Source organism: Protopterus annectens, chromosome 2.part0 (assembly GCF_019279795.1).
Source record: "Protopterus annectens isolate FY-2018-M chromosome 2.part0, PAN1.0, whole genome shotgun sequence".
Lineage (NCBI taxonomy): Eukaryota > Metazoa > Chordata > Ceratodontiformes > Protopteridae > Protopterus > Protopterus annectens.
In genome coordinates this window covers 915,638,986-915,651,090 of record NC_056728.1, presented here as the reverse complement: position 1 = coordinate 915,651,090, position 12,105 = coordinate 915,638,986, and the positions used below count along the sequence as shown (strand labels likewise).

Below are 12,105 nucleotides of genomic sequence, written 5' to 3'. Positions count from 1 at the left end.
GATGTTAATAACATCATTCAACCCAGGTGGCTGATCTGCATTAAGCAAGATCTGCCATATTGTTTCCTTACATTCTAACTGAACTTTAAAATTACCAGAAAATAAACTAGAATCAACTCTTTCCAATACTGAAAATCTAAACTTTTTGAATTCATCACAAACCAAAGCGTGCCTTGCTAAAGCATTAGACTGGTCTTTTTTCTTTATGGCTAAATTATGTTCATAAATACGCTTATATAACGCTCTTATGGTTTTACCCACATAAAAATGTTCGCAGGAATCACACACAGCTAAATATACCACATTGCATGTCTTACAATTATAATGCCCCTTACTATGAATTATTTTATTAAGATGTTTTATAAAAATAATGCTGTTACCTGAAATATACCTACATTGCCTACACCCATTACAAGGAAATGTTCCATAACACCGTACTTCTTTTGGTGTACATTTAACATTTTCAACAATGGTCTTAATACTAAATGTTTTTTTGTATGTGAATAATGGGACTTTACCTATAATAGAACACAAATCATTGTTACCAAGTACAACTTTCCAATTTTCACAAATAATACCCCTGACTACAGTCATTTCATCAGATATTGGAATAGGAAAAGCCAACTTATAATCACAAACACGACCAATATTAGTAATATTGGAATTGGTTATACTTCTAAAATTAGAACTGGACATACATAAGATAGGACATGCAACATTAGATCTTAATAATTGTACCTCTTTCAATATATTCATGAGCCATCCACCATCATACCCTCTTGAAACAAAAAAAGTAGAAGGTTTATCTGCCTCTTCTGAAAACCACATATCATTACTAGTCAATCTACTCAGACGAATGAATTGTCCCTTGACAACCCCTCTTTTCATGAAATTGGGATGTAAACTATCATGATGCAAATATTGGTTTACAAAACTAGATTTTCTGAAAATGTTGCTCTCAAATTTACGATTATCTGGATTTATATATAAATTTAAATCCAGAAAATTAATACTTTCACCAAAATGCCCTATAGTGAACTTTAAAAATTGGGTAGTACTATTCAAATAACTAACAAATTCATAGAATGATGCCTCATTTCCACTCCACAAAAGAAACAAATCATCTATGTATCTCTTATAGAACAAAATATGGTGAGCATAAGAATGAGTATATAAAAACTTGATTTCCCACATGGCCGTGACCAAATTTGCAAAGCTCGGGGCAACTCGTGAACCCATTGCAACCCCCGAGGTTTGTTGGAAATACATATCCTTAAATTGAAAAAAATTATTTTCCAAAATGACATCCATCAACGCACAAATAGTACTCACTAAACTATTATCCATGTCTGTGTGATTACTTAAATATTCCCTCAAAAACTCAACTCCAATATCCTGATTAATACTGGTATAAAGCGAAACTACATCTAATGATGCAAAATAGAAAGTCTTATCTATACAAAATTGACCCAAAAGTTCTAAAAGGTGCCATGAATCCCTTAAATAAGATTTAACTTTTTGGACAATAGGATTTAACCATTTGTCCAACCAAACCAAAATAAATTCTGTTTTTGAACCACGAGCCGAAATAATGGGTCTAAAGGGAATAATTTCACAAGCTTTATGAAGCTTGGGAATACCAAAAATAACAGCTAATTTTGGAAACTCATTACTCAAAAATTCATAGGTAGAAGCATCAATATTTCCCTGAGTGAATAAATCAAACAAAATATAATCTACTTTCTTGAAACTTTGGAATATTTATTCTTGTGTTACTACCTTGTAACAGTTTTGATCACTAAGTAATGACTTCATAGCGATACTATAGTCACTTACATTCATTATTACTATTGTACCCCCTTTATCAGCTCTCATTATTCGCCAATCACTCTTATGGGCAATATAATTCCTTTCCAGTGTCAGACAGGCCACAAAGAGGCAGATAGACGCCCAAGAGGCAGATCTCAGCCCCAAGGCTCCTACAGACCTAAACAATGGGGTGCTTCAGCCCCCAAAGGAGGGGAAGACAAATCACAACCTTATAGGAAACAGTCCCAATGACTTCCCTCTGCAAATGCCAAACACTTACCTTTTGACAGCACCCCTAGGGGGAAAGCTAGCACTTTTCTCAAAAAATTGCCACATGATCACCCAGGACCAATGGGTGCTGAATATTGTTTCTCAGGGTTACAGGTTCCAATTCCACACACTTCCAAAACCAGAAGGTATGCCAGAGCTGCCACAAAACCAATGGGCAGAGGCACAAAAACAGATTGCTGCTCTTATGGACATGGGGAGCTATTCAAAAAGTTCCACAGCAAGAACAGGGACAAGGATTTTACTCGAGACTTTTCTTAGTACCCAGAAAGGACAAAGCCTGGAGACCAATACTGGACCTGTCAATCCTAAATACTTTCCTGGATGTTCCAAAATTCAAAATGTTAACACTACAGCAACTTCTGCCCATGCTGGGCAAGAAAGCTTGGCTAGTTACTTTGGACCTCAAGGAGGCATACCTGCATGTCCCAATCAGACAGTCTTGCAGAAGATACCTCAGATTCATAGCAGGCTCAATGCATTACCAATTCTATGCACTGCCCTTTGGTTTATGTACTGCACCCAGGGTCTTCACAAAATGCTTGGCACCAGTACTTGCATTTTGCAGACAAAAAGGAATTCAAATATATCCCTACTTGGACGACTGCCTTATTCAAGCAGAGCAAGGACATTCTTCTAAAGCATCTGGCGTTTGTAAAAAGATTGCTAATTTGCCTAGGGTGCACAGTAAACAAAAATAAATCAAAACTACTGCCCTCTCAAGAGATAATCTTCCTGGGTGCAAGCTTAAATACAACTGCCCAGGTGGCTTATCTCACGCCAGACAAACAAAGGCAACTGACTCATTACTTTCAAATGATGGCAACAAAAACCCATCTCCCTGCAAGAAAAATTCTGCAGGCCCTGGGCTTCATGGCATCCTGCATTCTACTAATACCATATGCAAAACTGCATATGAGGAAACTACAATGGTATCTAAAAAGTGTTTGGACTCAGCATTGTCATAGCCTGGAGACAATCATAACTTTAATTCCCTGCCTACAACAGGAGTTTTGATGGTGGTCCCAGGCCTATCACCACAACAAGGGACAGCCTTTCACCTTACCCACAGCCAGGCAGACAATAACAATGGATGCATCGGATTATGCCGGGTGGGCGCATATGGCAGGAAAATGTATTCAGGGCATGTGGCCCAAGGAACAAATGCATCTTCACATCAATCAAAAAGAGATGCTAGCTGTACAGAATGCCCTGACAGCTTTCAAGGACCTAATACATCCAGGACAACTATTAATAAAGACGGACAATACCACAGTTATGTGGTACATAAACAAGCAAGGGGGCACACATTCCTACCCCCTATGCAGACAAGCCATGACTTTGTGGAATACAGCACTGACCTATCAAGTACATCTCCAGGCACAATTCCTGCCAGGAACAAAAAATACACTGGCAGACTAACTAAGCAGAAATCTCATGGATCCTCACGAATAGAAGCTAAATCCACAAGTGTTCAGCATGATAACGAGGAAAATGGGGGCGCCCAGACATAGATCGTTTTGCCTCTCCTCACAATTACCAAATACAGAAATGTTGCACAAGAACTTATCACTCTCAAGCATGGAAAGTGGATGCTGTATCATTCAACTGGAAAGGCCTGACAGTTTATGCCTTCCCTCCGATGCCTCTTCTTACCAAGGTGCTACTAAAAGTCAGACAAGAAAGGCCAAAAATGATCCTAATTGCCCCAGACTGGCCACGCCAGCACTGGTACCCAATCCTAAAGTGTTTGTCTCAAGGCCCAGCTTGGCTTCTACCTCAAATTCCTCATCTTCTGACACAACAAAACAATCAGATTCTGCACAGTCAACTCAGAACCTTAAACCTGGCAGCATGGCAGATAATGTAGCCACTCAGACTGCACCTCTCTCTAAAGCAGTTATGGATGTCATTTTAGAAGCCAGGAGGCCCAGCACTAGGAAATCTTATGCAGAAAAATGGAAGAGATTCTGTGCTTGGAACCAGGCACAAGGGCTCGAACCACTTGTCCCTAATATACCTCAGATTTTACAATACCTAACTGAGATGCTGGACAAAGGCTTATCTTTCTCATCTATTAAAATCCATGCCTCTGCCATTTCAGCTCATTACAATATGGAAACTCCTGTTTTTTCACATCCTCTACTACGACAGTACCTCAGAGGGGCAAAAAATATAAGACCCCCAAGGAGAGCACCAGTACCTACTTGGGACCTCAATTTTGTTTTAGAAAAACTCACACTGCATCCTTTTTAACCAGCCGGCACAGCTGATCTCAAATTCTTGTCATGGAAAACTGCTCTGCTCCTAGCAATAACTTCAGCAAGAAGAGTCTCAGAGTTACAGGCATTAATGGCTGTGGAACCTTTCCTCATTTTTCATCCAGACAGGGTTTCTCTTAGGACAAACCCAACATTCATGCCAAAAGTGGTCTCCAATGTGGCCTTAAACCAAACCATTCATTTGCCTACCTTTTACCCAAATCCCCAGAATAAAGGAGAGAGACTTCTGCATGCTTTGGATATACACAGACAGCTACGATTTTACTTGGACAAAACAAAAGCTTTCAGAAAAACTGAGCAACTGTTTGTAGCATATGCTGCAGGATCACAAGGAAAGCCTATTACAAAGCAGACAATCTCAAAATGGATAGGACACTGCATCCGCTTCTGTTATTCACAACATGGCAAATCTGTGCCTAAGGGCATTAGGCCTCATTCTACCAGAGCAGCAGCCACTTCGGCAGCTTTCCTCAGAGGAGTACCAACCAAAGACATTTTAGAAGCTGCAACCTGGAGCTCAGTGCACACTTTCACCAAGCACTACCACTTACCTCTCTACTCTAAATCCAGAGCAGGCTTTGCCACTGCAGTTCTGCAGGGCTTGGTAGCCTCTTCAAATCCAATTTAGCCCCAGCCACCCAACCTCAGCTTTGGGATTCTACCCAAGTGTAATGACTGCAACAGTGAAACACGGATAACATAGTACAGTTGTGTACCTACCATAAATGTAGATGTTCGAGTATATTCACTGTTGCAGTCCAGGTTACCCACCCACCATCCTCTTGTTTCCTTTTTTTTCATTGCTGGGACTTTTCTGTACTTCTCATCTCTATACTACCTATGTGGTGTATTTGCTTGTAGATGAAGGAAATGTTTATAGTAATATATGCATTTTTTTTGGCATAATTTTATCTTTCCAGCCTTATATCTGGGGGCACTTGACATCTGGGGCAAGAAAAACTGAAGAAAATGGCGTCAGTTGCAACTTTTATACCCCTGGCGCACTGACGTCAGGGAAGAGGCAACAGCAACCAATGCCAGACCAAGACTTTGGAACTTGGGCCGACTGCGGGTCGCCTGCTAGCAGGATAACCCAAGTGTAATGACTGCAACAGTGAATACACTCGAACATCTACATTTATGGTAGGTACACAACTGTACTTTACTTCTTTTCCTCTAAAAACTAAGGACAAGCAGCTGCTTAGCCACTGCTCAGCTGCAAACAGGGAAGTTTCTTTCTTATTTAAAAAAAAAAAAAATTGTGGATGAGCGGCGTAATTTTTTTCCTCCAATTTCAGGGTCGGGTCATGGATAATACCCGAAAGCCAAGTGGGTGCAAATGACCTTGTGGACCCCTTGAGTTTATCATATGGAACCCTAGGGGTCTGTGGACCCCCGTTTCGGAAACACTGGTGTAGATGATCTTGTTGGAGTGTCCTGGTAGATAATCAGCTGCAAAAACTGCATGTACCTTGTATGATTCTAATTTTAGTCCCCAGCAGTCATAGGACAAATAGTATGTGTTTAATGCACATGAAAACAAAAACTCTGTAGCTGAGCAGCACAGTTGTTTGATGGTTCTGCTCTCCGTCTTTAGTTTTACCTCCATTTCAGATCAGTATCATTTGAATATGATATTTGTAGACTGTTAGTGTCAGAATTGTTATTCTACAGCAAAATTCCAATTGAGGGTTGCGTGTTCTTTAGTATTAGATGGAGGAGAGTTGCATTTCTTGTATCATTTTGATACTCCTGTACAGTATGAGGATTAAGCGAGTAAGTAATCAGACTCTTTAATACTCCTGAACCATGGCTTCCTTTCTACTGACAGTTTTCAACTTTTCGTAGTTCGAGGTCTGACAGTAAATGACATTTTTTTGTCCATCAGTCTTCGTTTATCACTGTATTTCATTTCTTTAATCAGCATAACTGTAGTCATCACTCATACGCATTATCTCTCCTTCCAGCACTGAGCTTTCCCATGCTACGTATATTGCCAGAATGAGCAGTCATCCCATTCTGTATCTATCTCATAATGCTATTTTTTTTACACATTGAACTTTGACTGCAGATAGTGTTCCATATTTGCTCTCCTGTCTTCTTAACTTGCTGCGAGGATGTCTTGCAGCAATCCTAATGGTATTACCAGTATACTTTTCTAATTATTTACTTTGAGAAAAACAAGCTTACTTTCATCTGATTTTTTTTTAATTAAGTGATGTAGCAAACGTGCATTGGTGCTGGTACATTTGCAGCTCTTGTACTAAAATATTTAATTTTAATTGTATTGTTACTCCCCTCAAGAGTATTGTGCATTTCTAGTCCCATAGTCCCTGCTGGTAAAGTGTTCTGTACTCAGTGGGTCTGGATTATTGTTTCCCAAAAGCACCTCCTGTTCAAATGTTTTAAGACTGTTCAGTTGTTCACGTAAACTGTGCTGGGGCAAAAGGCCGATTATAATGCAGATTCCAAATTTATAGAAAAAGCCCTACTCTCCCTACCCATGTATCTAAATTCTTTTTAAGCAGTTGAAAAGAATGTGATTAACTTGTAAGTAAAGGAATTCTATTCCACTTTTGAGCCAGTAACTGAGATAGATTTCTGGATCTCAAAACAGTGCAACACCTTCCTACTTTATAAGTGTAATGGACTGGTGTTTTTACATTAATCTGCCAAATTCAAAGAAGGTGTTCGCTTATAAAGCTGTCATGAATGAAGAGTTAGGTAGTAGAGAGGTAAATTATGCTCATTAATAATGGATAACAAACCCAGAGTTTGCAGTCTAGATGTATATAAATTTTCCCTGATCTCTGGGATTCTCTTGGTAAACTTTTGCTGTATAACCTCAGATAATAATAGATCCCATTCACCTACCATACAAAACAGCATATTATACTCCTTGATTAGTCAGATAGATGCTATGAATAATTTTAGTTATGAAGTGCTTAGTTCTTTACTTCCAAGTTCCTAAGGATTAACCCCGCAACATTAGTAGCCTTTACTTTTATATATTGTTTGTTTCCCTGCATATAAAATATTAATTGCTCTTACTCCCAAATCTCTGTTCCATGAACACCTGCAGTTCAGTTTGACCTATTTTAACATTATTGTTAATGTTCATTTTTCTAAAATATAAAACATCGCTTTTTATTATTCGCTTTCAACCCACGTTGTTTAAACCAAGTGTAATCTGATTTATATACTAAATAAATATTCAATATGTTCAGAATATTGTTAACCACATAACCCATCTTTATCATCTGTGTATTTAGCTTATCCTTACCTTTTGACATCTCGGTAATAGTGAAAACAGTATGTTAAACAACAAAGGGTCCAGCATTGAGCCTTGCGGAACATCCCTGTTCATGCTTGCCCAGTCAGATGTATAGTTATAAATTTTAACTAATTATAATCTATCAGCCAACCAGTTGACAACCTAATGTATGAAATAAGAATTGAGTGCTTGTTCATTGCATCACTGGTAATATGAGGTGGTATACAAGCAAAGGCTTTGGATAGATCCACGCAGACAATTATTGCTGCTAAACTTAAGAATAATGACAAGGGCACTGGTTCATAAAAATTAACCAGATTTGTAAAAGTAAAATGTTTCCTCATTAATCCAAGTTGAGTTGTTTCCATTAGATTACTGTTAAGTGCTTGTGATAACTGTTCATAGGCACCTTTCAAAGCATTTGCCAATAAATGAAGTGAGACTAATTCTCAATTAGTATCTCCTCTTAATGTTTTAGGTGGATCATTAGGTCACTTTGATTTGTAATAAAATTTGGTTTATTTGGACTGAGCACAGTATCAAAATGTGTAATTTTAATCATTTAAAATCTACTAAATATATGCCAACTTCTTGGAATTTTTGGCATGCTGAAAAACTATACTAACATTTTTCATTTTTTTGGTTGTTCAGGAAATGACCCAGTCCTGGCCTGCTCCTCTGACAGCCATCCACACACCTCGTACAGCTGAGCTTTCGAAAAACAGTTTCCCAGTAAAGGTGAGTTATGGTGCTATCTCGTGTTTTGTCAAAATTCTTTTGCTAGGCAGAAACTGTGTTTAGGAATAGATTTTAAACAACATGAATATTTTGTACTTATTCAATGATTTAACAATTACTGAATTCAGTCTAAAGATGACAGGATACTTTGCAGATGGATGTGATCTTTATTAGTGAAATCGTCTTTATTGCAAAAACCAGCCCAGCCGTTTTTATATATATGCCGGTGGCATGACACTGTTTATATCAGAGTTCCACACAGGGGTTTAGTTTTAAATTTAGTGTTGTGTTTACTTTGAAAGAGGATAGATATAGTTATGCCGCTATTTACATGTGCATAGAGTTTGGCAGGAATAGATTCCTAAGCAGTGATGTCACAGAGTTGGAAGTGGATGCTGAATATAGCCAGGTTATAACACATTTTCAAAACAAAGTTATTGGAGGAAGCTATTGATGTCTTGAGGTAAATGTGACTGATTTTTAGTCTGATTTGTAAAGGGAGGGAGTTACAATTGTTAGGGAGCGGAATTGTCCCATATTAGTGAGAAAAGGATTTTGCTGTCCTTGGTTTGGGTGCAGACTAACTGTTCCAGAGAATGTGGCTTGATAGTGACCAGAAATCTCTGTGTGTATACATTAGAAGATGCATATATTTCCCAGTTAATGAAGGAGTAGTTAAAGTCTCCTAGGAGAATGGTGCTTGGCTTAATGAACAAGGGACTACCTTTAATGTCTTCATCTTGTGCAGCGGACTGAATGTATGGTAAATGTTAACACCCCATACTGATGGGGTGCACTAAAGGTTCTTGAACCAGTTCTCCATGACAGTGCATATATCAATGTTTTTCAGGGCAAGGAGTGCTTTTAGGGACTGCTGTGTTTTGTAAAGGACCCTAGCATTGAGCAGCAGTACCTTTATTTTATACTGTTTTGGTAGTTGAAAGCTTTTTGAGGACTGAAGTTGCCTAAAAAGGCACTTTGGGGGGGTGGGCAAGGTTTTTAACAGTATACAAAAGCCTTGAGGGGATAGATGCAAGCCATCTCATTCAAAGTAACTAGAAATATATTGTATCCCCTTAGAATGACTGCAGAAGCTATTCAAATTGTTTGAAGTCAATAGTCTTTAGTTTGCATGTCAGTATCATTCTTGATGATGGTAGAATGTTGCTCAAAGCTAGGTTCGTACCTGCCTCAGATAGACAGTATGAAAGCTCCACCATGTCTCTTCATATAATGAAGTGAAGCACATCTCATGTTGTTTACACCCATGTATACTATAACTGTGACATATGTGTAATTGTGGTGCAGGGATGCGAGTGTCTGTATGATGTTGTGAATCCTGACACCTAATAGGCAACTGACCATGACCCACTCCTTGAACAGCCCAGTGAGTGATACTTCCCTCCCACCTTTCCAAAAAATCTTCCAAGAACATGTCCATAAAGGGACTATCCAAAGTCAAGTACACTGCTTCTGTGGGACCAGATAACATACTGGGCTACTTAATGGTCAGCCTGAAACCAGTCCTATTAATTCCCATACATAGCTTCAGTCAGCCTCTAAACAAGCTTTTTGCCAGATGGCTGAAGGGACAGCAACTGTCATCCTCTTGCACAAAAATCCAGGGAATTCGAGTCCGATAAGTCTGAACAGCCTCATCTGTAAGGCTATGGAAAGGATTGTTATGGAATTAAGGACATGGGTAACCTAAAACTCTTGATCCATGCCAGTTTGTATTTCTCAAGGACAGATCCTGGATGTGGGAAAATCAGTACACACCATATGTCTAGACCCAACCATCCCAAACACACGTATTGTAAATAAACTATCACAGCTTAATGTCAATCCCTAATTTAACTTATTGTATAGCAAAGTTGCACTAAAAAGAGCTGAAGAGGTTAGTGTGGGCTGCTCTGACTACTCTAAAAGGTCTGTCAATCCTTGGGATATTCCTCTTTGGCATTTACTTCTCAGAGGTTAAAGCTACTGTTAAGGGTTTATGACTGACCAAATTTGCAGGTGACCATAAACTTGGTGTCATCATAAACTCCTTAAAGGGATACCAAGCTCCTTCAACAGGGTCTTTCCCAAAAAACTAGCTAGTGTCCAAATCATTGACTAAATCTAAATGCAAAGAAATGTAAGTTAGTTTCCTTCATCAAGCAAGAAATCCCTTGTAAATGTCTCATTGACACACCCCTGAAAATGTATCCAGTCGTTAAGGGTCGGGGAACCTATGTAGACAATGAATTGTCCACTGATTACCATGTGTCCATTGTTGTAAGAGAGTCCTTTTTCACTGCACAGCTTATTACTAATGCAGGTCCAAGGATCTAATCACTACATTGTGTTCCACACTCAGGCTTGTTAATGTGTATAATACCCCTTTGGTATGCAGTTACCCAAATGTTTAACACAACCTGAATGCTCACAGTGCTTTCTTACTAAGAAATTCAAGGGCGCTGGTCATAAAACCTATGCAGACCATCTCAAAGCCATGTCCTCCTTGGTGTCATACAGGCAATTGATGGACTATCTCTGCCTCACATACAGAGCCTCAGCAGAACTTATCCTCTGCTGAGGTTCTGTATGTGCATAAACACTTGCTTGAGATCTCAATCTCTTTTTGCAACATAAATAAAACATATTGGAGGTATAGATATGTATCCCAGAGAACCCTACTTTTTTGTAATATTCTTCCTCTCCACGTAAAACAAAGTACTTCTCTTACACTAATCAAAATGAATCTCAATGAATTGGATGCATAACTGCAAAATCACTCCTGGTTTAGCACCCTTATCCGTAGTGGATAGGGACGGCATGTTAATGTTCTGCTCATCTCTGAGTTATTCATACTTTAAAGGCTAAAAACTTCATGGGCGTGTATGTATAGACTTCTAAAGGTCCTTATAGGTTAATAGCCTAGTAAATACCTATGAATCTGTAAATAAGTGCTGAAGAAAAGAATGAACACTACCATATCCTTACCTTTAATGGAAGAAAATTGTTTTAATGAGTTGCCCCTTTGAGTGGCCGAACTTCTATAAAGAAGGAGAAACGTTTACCTGTATTTATAGGAGAAGAGGCTGCAACTTCTATTTCGTATCATAATGTTTATGAAAACAATGCTGATTTGGCCAACCTGCAGATAAGCCATAACAGTTTAAAAAAATAGTAGGAAGAGTGCATATTATAGCTGAAGCAGGTGGGACACCAAAGGAACAAAAGAGCCCCATCTCATAGCCATACGTTGAATTAAGAAAGGAGTTGCATTACAGGGTAACTTAAGGCAAAAACAGATGCTCAGCAGTTGTTAGTTTCAAGACCTTTTAGAACACATTTTATGAAATTATCACAAAGCCACATTTTGTGTGGTCATTTAGGAATGGATAAAGCAAAAGCTAGGATATTTATCTACACTTCAGTAGCCTGGCGTTGTGAGTAACATTAACTTCTATGTTAATTTCACGCAATATCAAAGGACAGCACCTGACCCAGGGTTTAGGAAGCCATTGACACTCTTACTCATTAACCATTTGTATTAAATTCACACAATTTTAACAATGGCATGGGTACACAAACATTTAAAGAAAAGAAAACAAGTCATTACTTTATTGAAGTGTACACATTCGATACTCTGACAGATGGGTGTACCATTTGAGTGAATAGTGATGGTCGTTGAGTCATGTTGTATAACTGAATAAGGGCCATCGT

General features: G+C 38.6%; 1 protein-coding gene across 1 annotated transcript in view; it reads left to right on the top strand.

Moving 5' to 3' along the window:
• The window catches only part of LOC122792791 (AF4/FMR2 family member 1-like), a 1,648,712-nt gene that overhangs the window by 108,623 nt on the left and 1,527,984 nt on the right, over nucleotides 1-12,105 (top strand). The window contains exon 2 of the mRNA XM_044060361.1: nucleotides 8,305-8,391. Within this exon, the coding sequence (XP_043916296.1) occupies nucleotides 8,308-8,391 (84 nt within the window). The 5' untranslated portion in view covers nucleotides 8,305-8,307. The remainder of the gene's footprint in view (nucleotides 1-8,304; nucleotides 8,392-12,105) is intronic.